The sequence below is a fragment of the Patiria miniata genome, unplaced genomic scaffold, assembly GCF_015706575.1.
Source record: "Patiria miniata isolate m_02_andy unplaced genomic scaffold, ASM1570657v1 HiC_scaffold_7, whole genome shotgun sequence".
NCBI classification, from domain to species: domain Eukaryota; kingdom Metazoa; phylum Echinodermata; class Asteroidea; order Valvatida; family Asterinidae; genus Patiria; species Patiria miniata.
In genome coordinates, this window is record NW_024037074.1 from 34,477,263 (window position 1) to 34,498,393 (window position 21,131).

Sequence of the window (21,131 nt, forward strand, 5' to 3'; positions counted from 1 at the left end):
AAAAACCTTACTGAAAAGGGAAACTCAAACTTTCATTTGACACAAACAAGAGCACAGACTTACAAAGCTACTTCCAGAGTATCTGTAGTGCACCATGATCATGCCGCCTGGCCGGGCTGCTAACTTCAAGCCGTAGTGGACCGTTATTCCGTCCGTTGACAGTTTGGACAGCACGAAGCCATCCACGTCCGCGTCAGGCCGGACCCAGGCGCTGAGGGAGAAGCCACTGACGATGTCGGCGGTTGGCAGCTGGTACTGGGAGGGCACTCGTAAGTAGGAATCTTGGAAAGAGAGAAATGTAAACATTACAACTCTAAAACTGTCATGGATATTCATAACTCAGGAAACATAAACAAGACTTGACTCTGCCAGTGTTGGAATCGAGTCCATCACAAATCTGGTCACAAGGAATTCGGAGGTCCAGTCACAAGTCCAGTCACAAATAACAGGAGATGAAATTATCACAAAGGAATGCCTTTATCACACTTCATTTGAATAGCTTGTGACTTGACTTGGGATTGGATGACCTGTGATGGACCTGTCATGCCTGTGAGGACTTGTGATGGAATTAATAACATTTTTTAGACATAAACCAATTGGCTATGATCTTCCAGCCAACAAATTTTCTTGCTGCTACCCCAAATCTTAGGTTGACAGTGGATTATTTTGGGTGTCGGCTTATTGTGTATTTTATTTACTCAAATTTATTAAATTGCAATAAATATGTGATAAAACTGTGTAAAATTATTAAAGAAGATCCAAACTCAAAAGTTTCGAAAAAAATCCACAGAAATCTGCGTTTATGATCGCCAACACTGTACTTGCAGTGCTAGCCTAAAAACACGAAAACTATGAGCTTATCTTGTCAGCATAAACCCTTAGTTCCTGTGAAAAAAACTTCAAAGTTACCATAGATGTTCCTATGGTTTACAATGATTCTTGCCTAACAACAAGCACAAACACAAAATTGTGCCCACCACACATGTACACTCCAACTTTTTGTTGACAATTTTGTACGATTTTCTCAGTTGGTTAAAACAAAGAGTCATTGTAAAGCACAGTGGAGCGTCTCTTATATCAGAGTAGACTTACTTGTGCCACCGTCAAAGAACATGGCCTGTGTGCCAGTGTGGAGTCGTCCCGAGCTTGGTTGGGGGCTGACGCTAGGGTTAGGCTCAGATAGGAAAATGAGGTCACGCACAGTCGGCAAGATACCGGATATGGAATCGGAGAATACTTCCCAAAGAACCTGTGGGGGACAAAAAGCAACAATGGATGTGATCACCATGGAATTATCCCATCAGTACATGTACTACATTGTTAGTTAAGTCTGTCATGAGCCAATATGACACAACAGGCTGGCGTTTATCCCCGGTTTCCTTGGCATGAAACGATGGCGAGTATCTCTATTCCCACCAGATGGGGTGCCGGTCCATCGCTGGTTACTCCCCAGCTAATGACCTTCACATCTTTTACATAATGATGAATCTGGTAGGAGCAAAGTTAATTTTGTACTGGTTGTAATTTTGGTTGTGGTTATTGTTTTAATTGTATGGTATTTTAAATTGAGTCATTTTTATGTGAGTCCAACATTACAGATTACTGTGATTGTTTTTTAATCGTTGGCTGAATAAATCAATCTCTCAGTCTTAAGGACATTCATTCGGTAGGCTGAGATTGAAACAAAACTCTGACCTCTACTTCTCCAAACGACCCCTGGGCCCTCTCCACGGTGAATACGGCCCTCCCCGTGGCATTGTCTTCTGGGTAGTAATCCTCAGCAATGTCTCTCTCCGTGGAGGATGAGGGGAAGACGAGAACGCCGTAAGGGTCATCGTTGGCACTGATCTCCAGACTGACAGAAATGGGATCCGTGTCTGACAAAGCACCATCTGTACAAATGGAAACAATTTTTTTTAATTTAAGGCTATCGCGGAAAAAGTTGTGGGGGGGGGGGTAAGAGTGACTCAGGTTTACCCGGTTTTGGAGAATTGAGGCTGAATGGTGTTTGAAGATTGGAGGAGGATTTTGGAGGATGGAGGCCGAATGCATTTTGAGAGGCAGGGCTGTTGGAGGATTTTGAAGGATTGAGACTGAATGCAACATACTATTTTGGAGGACTGTGGAGGATTGAGGGCACATGGATATTCAGTATCAGTTGATTTTGGAGGATTGAGGCTGAATGGTGTTTGAAAATCGGAGGAGGGTTTTGGAGGATTGAGGCTGGATGCACTTGGAGAGGCAGGGCAACTGACAATGGCTGCTTGCATAATGGGCAACTCTAGCATTGTGTAATGTCTGTGACAGAACATTAAAGAGCTCAGTGAATAAACCTGAAAACGTACTTTTCACATCTCTTACATGTATGTCCAACATCTTAGTAATGGTCAAGGAGATCACAGACCATGAGCTTTTGGATCATTTCTCTGACTCATGAATTAAATATCCTGGTTAATTGGCTCAGTCACGGACATTACACTTCCTTTCATGGTGCTGGATTTGCCCAGGTGCCAATCCTTGGTCAGTTTTCACTCACCAGTGACGTTGACCAACACCAACTCGTAGTACTCCGCAAACTCCGGCACCCCGTCCATCCTGGACGTAACCTGGATCCGTTGCAGGGACTGCTGGTCAGTAAACTCCACCGTTCCGGCCACGACCTCAAACTCTGTCCCCGCGGGCACGGGCTCCGAGGTGCCGTTGTAGACAATCTGCCAGTGGACCCGGACCGTGCCAAAGTTCCCCCTTGCCCTCTGGATCCTGGCAAAAGAGGGTCAATAAAATAATTACAGTAGAACTTTGCTATTACGAAAACTGCTACATGCCAAAGAATGGTTTGTGGATCATAACAAACGTTGTTAGGTCCAGACCACAAAAGATAATTTAGTGTATCAGTCATTTGTTATAGCAATTTGTGTTTACCAGCAGTGCTAGTTATAACTGTACCTAGAATTTGAGAACCAAGGTAGGTAGTTGTTAAAGCTGAATGTTCTGCATATTGGTGTACATCAAGTGGTGTTCTATTGTATTAATGGTTCGGATAACCTGATGGGTAGGCAGTTAGTAGTTGTATATTTTCTTTGAAATTGCTTTAATTCAAGCCCAACTGAATGTGTTAGGGGTGGTTATTGAAATTTCAAGAAATATACTATATGGTCTTTATCTCATTTGAGATTCTGAACCAAACAGTTATTAAACTGTAACACGTTTTAACTTATTTGCTCCTCTCCTCTGGATATATGGTATTTCTGATAGCCCATCAGACTTTCTTCATTTGGCTTTTTTTGGGATTAGGCCATCAGGCCAATTAGGCCATTGGACTGCTGTTTATTAACATCAATAACTTGCGACAAATCTACGTTTAAAACAATATTCTCAAGTTCTGGAAGGAAACAAAGTCATTTCTTACTCAGTGAAAACGGACGTTCCTTCGCTGGCAAACACCCTTGTAAGAGGCTCTCTGAAGCTGAAGATGCCGTATGGATCATCATTGGCTGCTATGGTAACCGTTGCCGTGGGAGCCCCATAGACTACTACATCACCTGAAAAAGGGAACAAAATGCACACCGTTTCAAGCACAAAAGCACATCTCCTTTTTGTAATCTTGAAAACAAATTTTTTAAAGTTTTTAAAACTATATGAATTTATCATTATGATTAAAAGCCTCTAATCATTGTCAGTCCCATTTTTTTTAACTGCTCTCAATTATTTTTCTTTGTTAAACTAAGTATTAGTATTTTGTTTTATAAAAATATTTTGAAATATTTCCAAAAAATAAGAATATACATGTACATGGGAACAATCAAAGATTTAAAATATACTGTTCTCCTCTACATTTTCTCAAGATAAAAATGACCAAGCTATTTCCGTTTCTGTCTCGTAATGAAGTTTTGAAAGTATCCAACCTTCAAATAAATAATGTGTGGGAAGAACACTGAAACCCTAAAACATCATTTAAAGTCTATACTAGCCGTACAACACATCAAAACGGAATGCCAAAAGTACCATCCATTTTGGAGCAGTGTTGACTGTACACTGGCAGCATGCACAGAGTTTGGCCATGCAGGCATTAATTAGTGCTCTCACAATCTCTGTGTTCAGGCAATATTTGTAGCCACTCACTTCAAGAAAGAGGAAACAACATTGAAAACGCTCACACCCCGAGACTGACTTAACAGCCATTTTCTGCTGCCTTTGAATAATAGTTGCGTGTATTTTGCCTCCGAATGCAAAGTAAATCCTTATTTGTAAACACAACAGAATTGAAGACATCATTTAATTAAAAGCACTGAATGTGGTTGTTTGTGGGTTTGCACTTGGGAACTGCAGCAAGATTCAGCAAGTTCAATGAAATATTTGGCGGAAAAGACCACACATTAGGGACAGCAAAACCAAAAATGGGAATAAAAATTGCAAAAAGTAAGCCTGTCTTAAGAAACAGCAATGGTAACCGGGTAAATTTAAATTGTATGAAGCAGAGCAGGATTCACAAAACTGGTTACCAAAACCAGGTGCAAAAATATGGGGGAAGAAAAGGAAAATACCAGATCAGCATACCACAAATGTCATAATACTGACAAGATCTTAATGGCGAAAGCAGGTGAGCCCCAAAATAGCAGAAACCTGCGACAACAAAGCCATATTGTGCTAGTGTCTGGAAGTAATGCTGTACAAATCCATACCGAATGCAGCACCAATTCAAAAGGAACCAGCCTATTTTTACAAAAGCAAAGACCACAGATCTTGCAGAGTGCACCAGCTAGCGGCTACACTAATGTGTGGGGTCCAATTTCTTTTTTGGCAACTTTTTTTTCTGGTGTTACTTACGTGCACCAAATGAGTACACTGTATCAGGTGTAAGAAAGAAAACCAAGAATTGGGTTACCTTTTTGGAAGTAGTAAATGCTTTCCAATACCCAGAAGATTCAAACAAATCTTTAAGGAGTGACTTTAAGTCAGTCACTAGTGATGGGTTTGTCATATACTTAAAAAAAAATTGTTTTTGTTCGACTCAAATTTATGGGAAGTTCAGAAAATTCGGGGCGGGCAAAATTGGTTGATATGTGATTAATAAAAAAGACAAGCATATGACCTTAACCATTTTCACTCATACCCACTCATACCCACAGATGACAAAATTCCTACATAAAATAATGAGATGAAATATCTCAGGAAAAAACTGATGTGGATGATCCCTTACCCATTGGATTGTACAGCTGGATGGTGAAATACTCGTCGTCCTCCGGCGTGTTGTCGTCCAGTATCCGGACGGCAACCCGCTGGGTCTGAACACCGACCCCGAACTGCAGGGTACCAGCCACGGTGGCGTAGTCAAAGAGGCCGTCAGTTGCTGAGCCGGCCACTGTGCGGTAATCCACGGAGGCGATGGAGGCTGCAGTGCCATTCCGACGGACGGTGAACGCTACAGCACCGGGCTCTGCGACTGTCTTGGCAATGGGGTCTGTGAGGGATTCATACAAAGGAAACTGTTTTATTTTCTAGTTAAAGGCGAGATGAGGTTCTCTCTATCAATTCTTTCTCCAACCAAACAACTTTCTACTTCACAAATTAAATCTTAATAGTTGCTCTATGTACCCATAATGTCTGAATCTTTGGGTGAAACAAAATGTCATAATTTGTAGATTATTTTTCATTCATTTGCAGGTCTGAAATTCCACAAATCATTGTGTGAATTGAGGAGATGTCATCACAAAGACATTTCAGACATTTGGCAGTTCATAGTGTTGTAAATATCATGTGAAATTAGCATTTAACAGTTAGAACAAAACTTACTGTAAAAATCAAGAATGCACAAAAAATGGGAGCACTGAATTACTAAAACTATCCAACACCACATCTCTAAGAACATCTTCGATGTGATTTTTTTTTAAAGTTGTTTAACAAAGTAGTAAGCTAACCTTCAAAGAAGATGGCATCATCATTCTTATTGATGTTGAGCGTTGCCGTGGTAACACTACCTAAGCGACTCGCCCCAGCAGGGTTGGTTAAAGTCAGCTGGAATGTCTCAGGATTCTCTGGGATCTAAATAGAAAAATAGAGAAACAATTTGTTAAGCTTTTGTCTCCTGACTTATGTCAATTTTTTTTTAACCAAACAAACTATGGTGGTATCACTAGCACTCTTGTAATGTCAAACCTCTTACTCTGGTTTCACTAATACAGGATTTAAAATGGCACATCCTTAAGAAGGACTTAATTGTTTAAGTTTGGAAAAGTCTGGCACCCACCTCGTCAGCCCTTGCGGTAATTTCAATCTCCTGCAGGCTGATCCCATCCCCATAAGTCAGGACACCAGACAATGGAGAGATATCTAACGCAGCACCAGTGGTAATAACAGCCCATGAGACGTTGGCTTGACCGAACACTCCGGCGTCGCGCAACACTGGGAAACGGGCCGAGTAGATGTCCGTTCCTTTACTCTCATCAATGTGCCTGATCGTGGGATCTTCTGGGAAGGTGAACACACCGTGAGGATCGTCATTCTCCAACACCGTGACCTGAATGGTGGTCAGGTCGCCGAGGTCACTTGGCGGGTTGCCAAAGGTGGCTAAGGTCAACTGGAACATCTCATTGAGCTCTGGGATTGAGTCCGGTGCAGCCACAAACGAGATGTTTTTCTCAGTTTCTCCCGGGTTGAAAGTCACAACCTGGGGCAGGCCGTAGAACTCCGGGGATGTCATGCTGTCCCCGGCCGCAAAGTATCGCACGCTGCGAGTGACGAGACTGCCACCGCGGCGCAGGATGGTCACCTGGACTAAGTCTCCGCCCTCTGATATGACGAACGGTCCTGGGGTGAGAGGGGAGAACTCAAAGTACCCTCCAGGTCCGTCGTTCTCGCGGATTGTCACGACCGCTTCGGTGTCGCCCTGCCGCAGGATCTGACTGCCTGGCTGGACATTATAGAGTTGAATGATCATGGTTTCATCTGTTTCGGCAAGGTCGTCTGGCAGGATCTCCAGAACTATCTGGGTTCTTGCGATACCTGTTGGTTCAGGTGAAAAAAACACAAATTGTTACTCATATCTGTGCAAGTGTGCAAACATTCTTTATCCATCTGATCTTGTGGTTTATTTTATCTCAAGAAACCTTCCTGTAATTGCAATACAGATAAATGTACTAAGTCCTAAGGAACCAACACGTCACTTGTTCACAAACACAATTAAGTCCGTCATTCACGCTAAAAAGTTAACAGCTCACAGGGATGCTCCTTCCTAAGAAGACAACCAGCAATTTCATCATAATTATTCACAGAGTTATGAGAAATGATCACTAACCCATCAAGCAGGAGTCAAAACATCAGTAATACTCATCATTCATGAAAACACATTAACAGTTTGTGAAATTTGTCTTCAATTGGTCCATGTTGTAGAGGAGTCAGGTTGGTGTAGCAGTCCTTTCCTCGCCTTCCACCATTGTGACCCGGGTTCGAATCCCGCCTGGGCCAATATGTGAATTGGGTTTTCAGTCCCTACCTGATTCTGTGGGTTCCCCCAGAATATTCTTCTGGGATTTTCCTCCCACCTCTAAGAATTTCTTCTCATTGTCTCTGCTCTACAGGCTTCCTCAGGCCTGCAAGCTACATCGCTTAGGACCCTTTTGAGGAATCCTTGGTTTCATTACCAGAGGTAAATAATAATAATAATAATAATAAAAATAAAAATAGCAAGTTTGGTCAAGAGTAATTCATTATGCAATTCACAATTTCAGTCAAGTCTAAAAAGGCATTATCGACTACATATGAATGCCTTTGTAACAGTATATTTGAATAGTTTGTGACTTGACTTGGACGTGGATGGTGCGTGATTGACTTTTGATAACTTGCGATGACTTGTTAGGACTTTATGATGACTTGTGAGGACTTATGATGGACTTGACTGCAACACTGCTATTCACCAATGAGAAACAGAGTCAGTGCTGAAGTGCTCCAACCATGCACAAAGCTTTGTATTTCACCGTGTCCATCACAAATTGCTCTCATGTCTGGCCCCAATTTTGTGGCTCTGCTTACCGATGCCGATTAGCAAAAAACTCTGCTTACCGTACCAGAAAAATCCATGCTAACAGTTAGCATATTTCACAGGTTAGCAAGGAATTTTTGATTATGCGCATGCGTAAATCTCATAACTAAGGATTCTGTTCTAAGGATTCTGTGGTTAGCACAGAATTGTTTCGCAAGCACTGTTAGCACAGAATGGTGATCGTAAGTGTGGAATTCTGTGGTTAGCTGAAGCATGCTATTTGGGCCCTGATCTGTCCATGACTTACCTGAGGCAATGAACACTGAACCAGAGAATGCACTGATGTCCTCTTGCGTGGGCGTGACTGGGTAGCTTGGGCTACTGACGATACGCCAGTAGATGGTGGCATCACCGGATGTGCCCTCCCGAGTGATGTCCAGTGGAAACTGGGTTGAGGCAAAAGAAAGTTATTAATGCCTTGAGGCATCTGCGAATGGCTGGATCCAGATTTCTTGGCTACGGCTTGATATTACACACATGCCATATGGAAGCAGCTGAAGCCACTTCCCATAGACTGCCTGTTACTGCTAGCCATAGCCAGGTAATTCTGACACAGCCTACCTCGCTAACTAGGGATGGGCAATTAGTTTGAAAAATCGAGTGTCCAAAAATCATTAACCCCAAGTGGGTATCCGGGAGTGGTTATTAAAGACATGTTGCTTGCATGTAATTCTCAGATTAGGGCTGAGCATTTAGTTTTGAAAAAAAAAAAGGATTTGAAAATAATTCAGGAAAAGCATCTAGGTACTCACAGGATTGCTTAATAACAAGAAGTATACATTGTTAATTAATCAAGTTTTGTTGCAGTATTTGGCCAATCAACATTACTGGTAACTTGTAAAAAAAGAAAAGTTTCATTTGATCTAAATTCTGCCTGTTCTGCAGTGTCCAGTTATGCCAGAGATGTAATCGAGTCATTCACAATGCAAATCAGAGGTGGGATCACAAGATATCAGAGAATGGACAATGACAAAGGACTGTCTTTGTCAATGTTAATTTGAACAACTTGTCCCTCAACTTGAGACAAGACTTGTGATACAACAGTGTTTAACTTGTGACTGACTTGCGATGTTGGATTACAACTCTGGGCCATGCAATAAACAAATCTCTTGACTACATACCAACGTTGGCGTGGTACCATCAGGTTCGTTGACAAACAGACGCTGGTTTGGCCGCTCGAAGCCAATCTCCCCATTGGCCACGCCACTAGTGACTTCCAAGCTGACCGCCGTCCGATCCCCAAGCCTGGGACTGCTCGGAGGGAGTAAGGTGGCATGATCCAACAGCCGGACACTCAGCAGGGTGACCAGAAAGGTCGCCCCTAGACTGAGGAAGGAGTCGGCTTTGATTGGGATCTGGAAGGGATGGACGGTGGAGCCGCCGGGAATGACTGTAGTCTGATTTTCCGCACCATCTATAACATCTGAAACCAAACACACATGTACAACAACCATTGGAAATGCTGAGAAGAACTTTCACTTCTCATTCACCATTGCATGCCTTCACCTGCTTGACTGCTTTCTTCAACTACACACATATTTGTCTTTTGTTTTTAAACAGAGAGCCATTTTGTATGGGCGGCCATTAAAGACATAAAATTCAACGATGGTTGGCACCAGATTTTACCCCTGTCAAATGGGACATGAAAACCCTAAGCTATCAAGAGATATATTCTCAGGCCCCCAACGAGTTTTGATAAAGTGATTTTTAACTACCGTGATATTTCAATTTTTGGGATAGCAGTTTGCAATTGATAGAATGGTAACATACCTGTGCTTCCCACACTGCTTGGGTCCTGGGTGGGTAGACGATACACAACAGAGAAGCTAACAGACACCTGACCCACTACACCAGCCGCTCTAGTAAGCATAAGCTGGAGTTGTCTGGGTCTGGTCGACGATACGATACGCTGTTCGACATCTGATGAAAACTGAATCACGCCGTATGCATCATCACTGTCCTGGATGGTCAACAAACCTTCGGTGACGGCACCAACGCTGGCGCCACCAGTAACCGAATCCGGCAGCAGTGAGATGATAAACTGCTCCGCCTCTTCTGGCACGGGGTCGTCGATGATGTTAATGGGGATACTCTGTGATCTTTGACCTTCTGGGAGGGTCACCGTGCCACTCGCTGGTGCAAGGTCCGCAACGATGGGCGCGGAGCTCGAATCATTGCGGGTTATGATATAATCAATGCTGACTTCCCCAAATGTGCCCCCTTCACGGACGACGGTGAAGCTACTAGTTGAGAACGTAGTGTCTTCGTTGATGACGGCTTTCGGTGATGATCCAGAGTTTTCTGATGAAAGGGACAACACGCCATGCTGGTCGTCATTGGGTAGGATCGCAACCACTGTAGTCACCGGCTCCACCAGCACTGCATTTGTGCTGGGATTTGCAAGGCTGATTGAGAACTCCTCAGCTAGCTCTGGAGTGGGATCATCTAAGATGGCGATGCTGATGGTTTTTGTCATCTCCCCCGGTGAAAACCCCAGGCTGCCGTTGGTCACTACGCAGTCCACACCGAGCTCTGCGCTGCCGGAGTAAAACCAATACTCAACGGTGACCGTCTGATCAGACGGACCGAGGGGGGTCAGTCCATCAGTGTCCAGGCCTCGTTGGACCTCCACCGTCACAGTCCCAGCATTCTCTGGGAAGCTGTACTGAGGCTGGGCAAAGCGTAGCGGACTGTCGTTGGCATTTATTATCAAGAGAACAGACTGGGATGAAGAGTTGAGAGTAGCACCACCACTGACTGATGTTAACTCTACAGTGAATTCTTCATCATCTTCTGGTATCTGCATGTGGAGAAAAAAATATGAATCGTTATCGAAGTAGCAAGTTGAAAAGGTACACAGGATCATTTGCTTTTTCAACATATTTCAAATTTGAAGCAACAAACATGATCAAAACCTTAAGTAGAGTGCATAACAATCAACCTGCTTTAGCTCAATGGCTGCTATACATTTTGAGAAAAAAACAGAGAACACAGATTTTTGGGGTTTGTAACTTGATCCCATTGCTGGTGCATGTAAAAACATGCATGCAGACAGCCTATGAAAAACCTCCATCAATGTTTGTTTTCTTCCAAAAGACACCACTTCAAGTGGATTTGGCACCAGTCCTATCATGACATTGAGCAAGGCTTCTGTCATTAAATCAGTCGGTACGTTTCCGGATAATTGCAATGATCCTAATAATGGTTACCAGTTTCTGAGATAAGTAAGGTGTGGTGTCAAAATCAAGCAGATTGCCAACTTGCAGTCTACTCCCTTTCTAGCAATATATGATCAGCTCACTACACTTACCAAATCTGCAAGTATGACGATGCGCAATGCATCCGTTGAGATACCTTGAGATATAGTAACTGATCCTGTTACTGGTGTGAGATCCCCACTGGCTGTGCCTGAGCCTCCAGTAATCTAAGAAAATGTTAGGTACGGTTAGTCAAAACTCAAAGGTTTTAACTTAAGACTCGGGCCAATTCTTGCTAAAACAATAAATTTTGGGCTAAGCATTTTTTGTTCTTAATTTCTGCTTTTTTTCTTCTATCCATCATTTACAGATTAATGTCAACCCTGTATTTTTTTAAAATGGAAACAAAAATATTCAATGATATTTGCATATGTACGAAAAAAAAAATATATATATCCAAGAAAATAATGTACAAATACTAGCAAAAAATAATGGGTCTGACTCCAATTGCAAATTCTTTAACAATTTCAGCAAACGTGTTTTGTCAAACTTCCTACCTATTATCGAAAGCCAAAGTACTGCGAAAACACCACACTGTCTATTCACACAGGTTTAGCCTGTTCCATACCAGTTTGTAAATTTCATCTGTCCAATCTGTCAAATTTCGGCGTTAGAACAAGAATCTGGCACACAATATATGTAATAATCACTAAATCATTCAGTGGAATCCATAACATTCATGGCCTTACCTGGTAAGTCACAGCCACGAGGCCAAACGTGCCCCTTTCTCGCTTTAAGGGAAGCAGAAGAGTAGTGGATGACTGTTCCTCTGTTACTCTCATTGGGGAAACCTGCTGGATTAAAGGACCTAAAAATTAGGTCTGAGTTTTGTTTAATACGCTAATTCAATTGTCAAAACTCTGCACAGACATTTTTTGCCTAAACACATATAAATATTTGTGAAGTTACCTCATGTGAACACCCATGATTTGTTCATATCTCTATTTGTTTAAATTAATGCACTCCACGGAAAATGTTTTAGAAGCTGAAGTAGCTAGGGCTGTCCCAAATGTACCGGATATTCAAATATTCGATCATGAACCAAATATTCGAATAGCTTGTTCGCAGGTTTGAATATTCAAAAAGAAAAATCTATGCATGTGCGTGCATGACTGTGGTGTGATTTCAATCGTAAAGTTGCGTTTTTAAAGGTCCCTCTCCAATGACGTCACTTTCTACCGATTGCCACGTGCATCTGCATTTTGGGCATCCGTATCGGAAATTTCGAGCAACACGTGTGCGTGTTTAGAACATTTTGCACACGCTCCTTATGGCGTGGACATGCAGTTGTACTTTTCCTATGAGGATGGCGTCCTATGAGACAAGGCTATTGTCAGATGCCACTTTTTTGTCGATGGTAACTTTCTTGTTGACACCTTTTTATTGGTCCCATTCTTTTAGATGGGTAAAAATCCCTGGTCAGTTATACAGTACTTACATGTACTGGAAAACACTATGACATACCACTGTCGCATGCAAAACAATCAAAGTACTGTTCAAAAGTGTAAAACTTGTTCTGTAAAAAGTGCTGATCAGAAACACACAAAAAACAGCAGAAAAAAAGCAGAAACGTCTTTTTAAATCAAAATGCTTGTATCGACAATTTGTCGCATTTTGTCGCAAGGTGTATCAATCAGATTTTCGATGCTAATAAAGTGGTCCTCACTAAAAAAAAATTTCATCACTGTTGTCATGTTTACAAATTTCTGTGTCTTTTTTTCATGCCTTGTAATTGATAATAAAATTCCATGACTTTTCCAGGGTTTTTCCAGGGTTTTTCCAGGCCGCGGGAAACCTTACTGGCTCAACAAAACCCAAAGCTCACACTGGTGCTTCATAAAAAATAGCCTGAATATTAGACATTCAGATATATTCTGAATCAAACCTTGCTTACCACATCAAAGCCGATCACGCCAAACGCATCGTCGTTGGCTGCGATCGTCACGGTGGTCGTGCTGGGATCGCCGATCACGGCACCGCCGCTGATGACAGTCATAGTGACCGAGAACGGCTCATCTGGTTCGGGATTGTCGTCATCAGAGGAGTAAAAAGTCCCCTCTTGGACTGACGTTGCTGAACCGGCAGGGAAACTCAAGACGAAATTGTTGCCAACAAAATCAGCATTTGCGGCCATCTGATCTTGAAACTGAAACAAAAATGTGAAACAAATACTAATAAACTCTTGAGTGTTCATGAAATGCAAATTTCATCATCCAAAACAGGGGAAACCTCACCCTTTCAGCCCAAATTTAGTTGAATGGTTTATTTGAAGAAAGTTCACGATTCATGATGAAGACCCTTTATATTTGTATATAAACTGAAAATTTTCCATCGACCGAGGTTCAAGGTTAAAGTTAAAAAACTATTAGATTTTTTAGTCTGGTTGACTTGTACCTGAAATATAAGCCCTCTCAAACAGACACTTTTTTGCTTGAAGGGGTTGACAGTGTGAGACGCACATCCTCTATTTTGATGTATGTGTGCAAATGGTTTACTTGTCCAGGGATCATGTTAGCGCATAGAGTACTTTCCACAGCCATGAACTGTTGAAGTTGCTGTTCAGATTGTCTATTAAGGTACGCACGATCAGTGTTCTAGCCAGGGCGAAATTACAGTGTTGGGGTAATTTGGTTCGACAATTAATGTGAGCGCGGAGCCCTTACAGCATGGGGTCTGGGGCCTGCTTAAGGGCCCCGGAAAATTGTGGATCCTAGATGCTCTGTGGTGCAATCTGAGGCGATTCCTGGCCACTTTCCCCTAATTTGTTTTTGAGCAGAAGTGTAGTATTATTGCCTGCTTATTGCTTTCATAGCGAATGCGTACGGACGTATTATGTTCGTATGAATCGGGTATATAATACGGGGTTCGTGCTGTTGGATCGTTGTTTGTTTTCGCTGTGTCGTACGGCCAGTGCACAATTTTCGAAGCTGCCGCGCTTCTTTACGGAAGCAGATATTTTTGTTTCGCAACCAAAATTTATAGCGTAGCAAAAACCGTAGCGCTTATTTCCGAAAGCGTAGCGGGTGCTAGTGCTATCTAATGCCTGGCTAGAACACTGCCGGCACGATAATACTGCCACATCAGTGTGTCAAAACAGCAAGATACAAGAGTGTTCATTGAACTTTACAGCAACTTTCGCGAGTGTCGTAAATGTGAAGTATGTTTTGTTTTGCCATGAAGCCTGGTTTGTCATTTTTCAAATTCCCCACAAATGGCATTGAAAACTCGTCTAAGAAGTTACTAAAAGGCACCCAATCCCATAATCTGGAACCGGTTCCTGACAACGGTTCGGGTACTCGGGTACCCAGTTCCGATGCACAGCCCTGCTGGAAATAAGTCCAAAGACTTCCACTGGCTATCCTGGCCAAATGCAGAAGTATACCAAAGGTCAACTTACCCCGACTACAACTCTAACTTCACCGGGACTATCTCCAGTCTTCTGCACCCTGACTGTGGCAGCCCCTCCTTCCTGTATGGTGATTGCTGACTCCACGAAGGATACTGTGGCTGATTGGGAACTTACTGTGCTGACCAGCAGCATGAGAAGGGCAAGGTGGGCCAGCATGGTCCCTCTGTAGGGTCTGGATAGGAAGAATTAGGAACATGGGTCAACAAAAGTAGAAGGGCAATTCCATGGTTACTCACGTTACATGTACTTTGTACTTTTGTACTTTTGAGTTTCCTTGGGCTGTAAGTACCTTACTGAAAAGGTTTAATAACTGTTATCCCCATGGTAGATAGAGTAGACCTAGACATCCAGAAAAATGCGTTATGTATGATAAACAAGACGACAAAATTGGTTACTCACGTTACGAAAATGTAACGTGAGTAACCGTGGAATTGCCCAGAAGCCATTTTTTTCCCCCGAACATACATGTAATAATTTGCGAGCAATCTACAGATTTAGTAAAGTTGCATTCTCCATACTCTTTAAAAAAAATTAATATTTAAAAAATAGATGCTTTTTTTTCTCTTTCATTTTTGTCTTTATAAATAATTTTCGAGTTGTATACAAGCTTTCTCAACCACAAATCTCCTTTTTAAAACTGTATTGGGCATCTCCCTCTGAAAAATAGTTTTAATTTTGGTAACAAACAAATCCACCGTCTGAGCTCCAGGTCCATGCATTATTGATACTGATTTTTGGGCAGGAACCAGCCCGCCTCGCGAGAATGCAATTATTGTCAGACTGCTAGTAATTCAAAATTTGTAAACTAATACTTCAATAACTAAATGTAGGCTGATTCTTTTTCATTTTAAGAAAATGCAAAACAAAATATAGTTTTAAAGAAATGTATTACATTGGGAGGTCAGAGTGTGGAATAAATTGGCAGAAGCTGTTATTCGAAGAAAGGAAATATCTTTGGCAAAGAGGCACTTTAATTTTTTGAATAACCAATAAACATTAAAAGCAAAACTCAGGGAAAAGAACAAAAATTGCAAAATTAAATACATGCACAATAACACATTAGAGAATTACAAATTTCAAAAAATTATGATTCAACAGCATGTGACAGCAGTGCTTTGACACACAACACAGAATAACTAGACAACTTTTTAACTGGGAGTGGGGAAAAAAGCCATGTTATTGACAAAACGGTTGACTAAGTGAACTGAGCCGGGCTACGCCTAACATTAATTAAAAACCTTTTCCGAAGCCATCTGTGTGTATTGAGAGCCAAGTGCGGTGTGTGCATCTATGATTGCGTTAATAATATGATCTCAAGGACAATAGGCAAAAAAGGGAGTTCCCTGAATACACACAAAGGCAGCTGATGGATCAATTATTCAGCAGGTCTGTTGCCTGTATTAATCATAACAGACTATGATGCATGCACAACGGCGGACAGTGAAATTATGGTCATACAGCAGGCATTTTCTGACAATTTGTTGATTTGTTGAATGTTGTTTCATTTGGCAAAAAGAGTTTTAAAATAAGGTGGATGTCATTGCAGGTTGCAGCATAAAATAAAACGATTGCTCCTTTAGCTTGTGTCAAGAGAAATGATTAATTAGTACATGATACACGAAATTAAAAAGAGCATTTAACAGCAGGATAGTCCACACAACCATCCTTTAAAAACTGTCCATTTTTGTGAACTTTCTTGCGATAACCATCCAAGAACGAATTTCGGGGGTCAAAGTTTTGACTCTCATTAATCAAGCTGTTGAGTACTACTACAGGTACATGTAGCTGTGAATGCTGCTGCACAGAGCATCGCATTCTGTGGACATGGTGGATGTGCAAGAAACTGCATATATGCTGTGTGTATTATGTGAAACACAAACAACGTGTATCATACATTGAATAGACACAGCTGGAAATATGTTCATGTCTGGGTATGCTATAATGTAATGGTATGTCCGATGTAAACAACCAAATAATTTTATCTTTTCTAGAGATTGGTAAGACGTAAGGTAACTTTTCTTTCAACCAAACCTTTGAAATAGTACAATTTATAAGTAACCAATCCAAAACACAACATTTTCGGGGATTTCAGGCCGTAAATGCCCCAATAAAGATAATGGACACCAGTTTCAAACATTTCAACATCTCAAAATATCATGAACTACATGTATAATATTTGATTTGTTAGGATCCTGCATGCTAATGAATCCTTGCACCTACTTTGCCGTCATTTTCAAGAAGAGAGGAATTGCCATGATTTCCTTGCAATGTTTTGGGTCAAGAACAATGAAGACACATTTCACAGTTTCTCCAAAAGTGTGTCTACTGAGCTGAAACTTGGATAGTTTAGTTTTTTCAAAAGCTGCTTCCCAAGTACATTGTATTGTGTTGTTCCTTGAATCTGCAAAAACAAATCTATGTTTTGCAAATGGTTACGTCAGGAAAAGGAAGACGCATTTTCTCAAAAAGTATATGGCTATAAAGTTTGACACCTGGGTTAGGTTTTGAAAAACCGGCTTCACGTTTATTGTGTTGTTATTTTTGCAAATTGCAAATGGTGTTGTTTACCTTTCATTTGGCAGGACATTAAGGTAAACACACAATTACCACTTTTGGTCTTTCCCACATATTTCCAAACAAAAATGAAACTGATCAGTAAAATTGTGCACTCTAACTGCATTTTATGTCAATGAAAGAAATTGGCACTCTGCAAGGATCATGGTTCAAAAAATTAAGAGAATTACATGTAGTTAGTTTTTTTCTGACCATGTTGTGTGTGTCATTTTAACCTCTGCAATGGGTATTCTAAATGCACTACAAAATGCAAATTAAACCTTTTTTATTGCAATAGAATGAAATCACACAATCCTGGTGGAAACATTACAAATTTCTTAAAAAGTATATTAAAAGTTGTGATTTTTTAAAAGGTTGCAAAATGACACATTTGTGATGAATGAATTACTTAGTCTGATAAACTCAACTGGTTACTGGTGAAGCCCTTTTAAACAGGAATTTTATTCAGTTCAATTTGGAAGGCTGATAGTTTGATAAGCCTACTGTAAATATTTACAGCTAGTAATTATGGACAGGGTGAGTCAAAAAAAGCAGAACCCAAACCCCCAAAATTATATTTCATATTTAAAAAAATATTTAGCACCAAAAATTATAATGACTGGAAAACCAATTTCATAAGCTACTTTTGGATGAAAAAAATTACTGGAATTGGTCAATCCGGTCAAAAAAATCACCATTTAAACACAATGACCCTAAAACCTGTCTCGTTAAAAAAATGCGATTCAACAATCGTCGTCACAATGAAATCTTAGTTTAAACGTTAACAATATGCAACAAAGTCCTTTTGAAGGCCCGTCTTTATATAAAAGTAGATTTTATACATCATATCGTTTGCCTAACCAGGGTTGTTAATCAAAATATTGTGTGCTACAGTTGGCGACAGTTATTGAAACAAGTATTCCGTGTCATTTTCTTTGTTGTTCCAACAGTCAAAACGCACAATAAATTGATTTTTTGTGGACGAGACAGGTTTTAGGATCATTGCGTTTAAATAGTGGTATTCTTTGAACGGATTGAGCAATTTCAGTAATTTTTTCATCTACAAGTAGCTTTTGAAATTGGCTTTCCAGTTATTATTATTTTTGGTGCTACATATTTTTTTAAATATGAAATACATTTTTGGGGGTTTGGGGTTCCGCTTTTTTGACTCACCCTGTATTTCAAGGCTGATCCATTTTTTTCATGACTTAAAAATCCATTTCATCTATTTGAACAATGTTCCAATTCAATTTTTAATTTTGTTCCAAAAGGTTCCAATTCATTTTTCTTTACTTTGACACAGATTAGGAGCTGAAATTATTTCCGTCCGTTTTTCCCAAGAACCCTTCGTGTTTTAAGAATTTTGATTTTGAAAAAAACGTGGGCCTACATGTAGATGTGAATTTCATGAAATAATGACAATTTCATGTCAGAACTTGAGCATAAATGTCTAGATAACATAACAATTGTTAATTTGTAAATGCAGACCAAACCTAAATATATATCCAAATACTACAGTGATGTAAAACTTGAAAATGAAGATCTGTTGCTGTTGTATTCAGGCCTACTCTGACCCTTCCTGATTCACTGATTTTTATGAATACATGCATACGCTTACTGTACTTCACAAATTATTGGATTGAATGTTAATGCTACAATCATTCTCATCAGGCATAATCAGTGTAAAAAAAAAATTGAAAGAGACATAGGCCCCCTATGTATTTTATTTAAATTGAGCCAGTTCACACAAAAGAACTTGTGCTTTTTGAAGTAGCCTAGGCCAGGTCATAATCATTTCAGAATAAATTGTTTCACAATCACAGTCACAAACTGACGGAGCTTAAAAAAAAAAAAAAAGTTAGGCCTAATTAAACAATTCTTACTTCTTATTCTCAGACTAAAAAAAAAAAATGGGCTTGAAATACTGCATATACATTTTTTCCCCCTTGTATTTGTGGAAATTCCCAGTGCTAAAAATGCAGTTCACAGATTACTCAACTCTACTTTACAATCGAACAATAGTCATAGTCACACATACGAACTTGGCCTATGCATCGTGCGGGAATTTGCACGCCTGCGCACTTGCAGTCATTTTTAGAAAAAATATGTCGGTGACTTGCCTACGTCACAGACAACCCGAACGTTAGCGGGTCAATCCAGGTCAATTCCCGCGCGGACCATCTATTTTTGAACCGATCGATATTGCGGTCGGCCGATATGTAATCTGATACGTTCCCACGCCACGGCCAGGCACTATGCATACATGCTGCATACAAATACGTATACGTGTATGTACATGTATTGGATGATCCAGGGGATCGGCGAGCTTAAGTTCAAGTCAATTTTTTCAAATCGGAGTTTGACTCGAAGCTTGCTTCATTTTATTTTTGACCAAAATGCAATTTGGGATTACATGTATATTCAAAGTTACATAATAATACAGCAAATATGAAAGACCGTTTAGATCTCTACATCATTTGTTGTGAATTAGCCACTGGAAAACACAGTACAAAATAACTTTATTTAAGTTTAATAACTTTTCAAAATCTGCACCTGTGGTTTTTAGTATTTTACGACGATGGAAAAAAAACATTTTTAAAGTTCTTTATCCTTTTTTCCCCGGCATATTTTTAAAGTTATATTTCATTGTCATAGTGCTAGCCCGGGGCGGATAAGCATCGTGTCTTTTTGCTGTCAGTCTTTATGTTATCATTTTAAAAATTATTGTGTTTTACAGGCATATTTTATTCATAGGTTAATTTAAATGTAAGTTTTACTATTGTCAGTTCTTGCATGCTGTTTTTACTGTTTTTACTCTTTGATTTACACCAGGACAAGAATGTGTTTGTTTTTAACTTAGATGACTAATACAAGTACGAATATGAATGTTCACCACTTGTCAATAATGTCGAGAAGTTATAACAACAAAGGCATGAAAATAAAAGGAAATACACTTGATGCCAACTTCACGAAAGGGGTAGATCATGGGGGCAATTCCGAAGAGTCGTCAAAGAACAGACGCAAAACAAACAATCCAGATTATAATCTCCCCCAGGCTAATACATAGTCAAAAACCCGTTCTTTAAAAATCGAATCAGAGTAAGTAAGCAGTAAGCAGTAAGCATGACAAGTCTTTTAAAAAATAGTTTTGAAATTTTTGAATCAAATTGCAAAAGGTTTTCAGCGTTTTTACGGAGGGACTAAATTATTAATCCAAAAATCATACCTTTTTTCAAAATTCTTGTTCCGGCTGAAATTGCACGCAACGAACATTTTTTGGAAAGAAGTCTGGGTTAAAATCAGATAAAATCAACGAAATCATAACAATCAATGTTGAGAACATTTCACCTGAATGTCTTTTGATTTTTCACGAAGAGACAAATTCGTGCAAAGGGTGGGGAATGGGTATCGGCAATTTGCCAAAGTGTGTGGGATTTATTTTTTACGACCAGACAAACATCTATGGGAATATTAGTTACGATACCGGTACCTCGCAATTGTTGCTCCATTATTCTGTTGGTACATCTTTGAAGTTTCATCTGTGTTTCAAAAGTTAGTCAGTAGTAGGCGAAATGTTTATTCCAAAACGTGACATACTTAAAACCCCTTTTCTGACAACCACTGCAAGTTCAACGGGTGCATTATGTCTGTTCCCCAAACCTAACCCTAACCATTAAACCCCAACACCTATTGCGGCAAATTCACCACTTCGTGAAAACGCTGACAAATTGGAATAAGCGAAATCTCGATAAAGTCAACACTGATAACTCAAAACTTGAAATTCAAACCATGTACCATCCCTCCGTGGTCAAAGAAAACTACATAGTACTACGAAATAAAACAATATATATACCCTAATTAACCAAAATTTCGA

At 40.2% G+C, this 21,131-nt stretch overlaps 1 protein-coding gene across 2 annotated transcripts in view; it reads right to left on the reverse strand.

Annotated features, from left to right (window-relative positions):
- The window catches only part of LOC119744793 (adhesion G-protein coupled receptor V1-like), a 109,921-nt gene that overhangs the window by 81,331 nt on the left and 7,459 nt on the right, over nucleotides 1–21,131 (reverse strand). The window contains exons 2-16 of one of the 2 annotated variants that reach the window (XM_038220930.1): nucleotides 14,693–14,876; nucleotides 13,190–13,441; nucleotides 11,985–12,086; nucleotides 11,349–11,462; nucleotides 9,809–10,838; nucleotides 9,160–9,461; nucleotides 8,286–8,424; nucleotides 6,248–7,002; nucleotides 5,919–6,042; nucleotides 5,201–5,461; nucleotides 3,410–3,542; nucleotides 2,537–2,760; nucleotides 1,696–1,892; nucleotides 1,093–1,249; nucleotides 64–281 (exon numbers count right to left, since the gene is read on the reverse strand). In XM_038220930.1, the coding sequence (XP_038076858.1) occupies nucleotides 64–281; nucleotides 1,093–1,249; nucleotides 1,696–1,892; nucleotides 2,537–2,760; nucleotides 3,410–3,542; nucleotides 5,201–5,461; nucleotides 5,919–6,042; nucleotides 6,248–7,002; nucleotides 8,286–8,424; nucleotides 9,160–9,461; nucleotides 9,809–10,838; nucleotides 11,349–11,462; nucleotides 11,985–12,086; nucleotides 13,190–13,441; nucleotides 14,693–14,876 (4,192 nt within the window). Of the gene's footprint in view, nucleotides 1–63; nucleotides 282–1,092; nucleotides 1,250–1,695; nucleotides 1,893–2,536; nucleotides 2,761–3,409; nucleotides 3,543–5,200; nucleotides 5,462–5,918; nucleotides 6,043–6,247; nucleotides 7,003–8,285; nucleotides 8,425–9,159; nucleotides 9,462–9,808; nucleotides 10,839–11,348; nucleotides 11,463–11,984; nucleotides 12,090–13,189; nucleotides 13,442–14,692; nucleotides 14,877–21,131 lie in introns of both variants that reach the window. The other variant, XM_038220929.1, reaches the window with a different exon arrangement.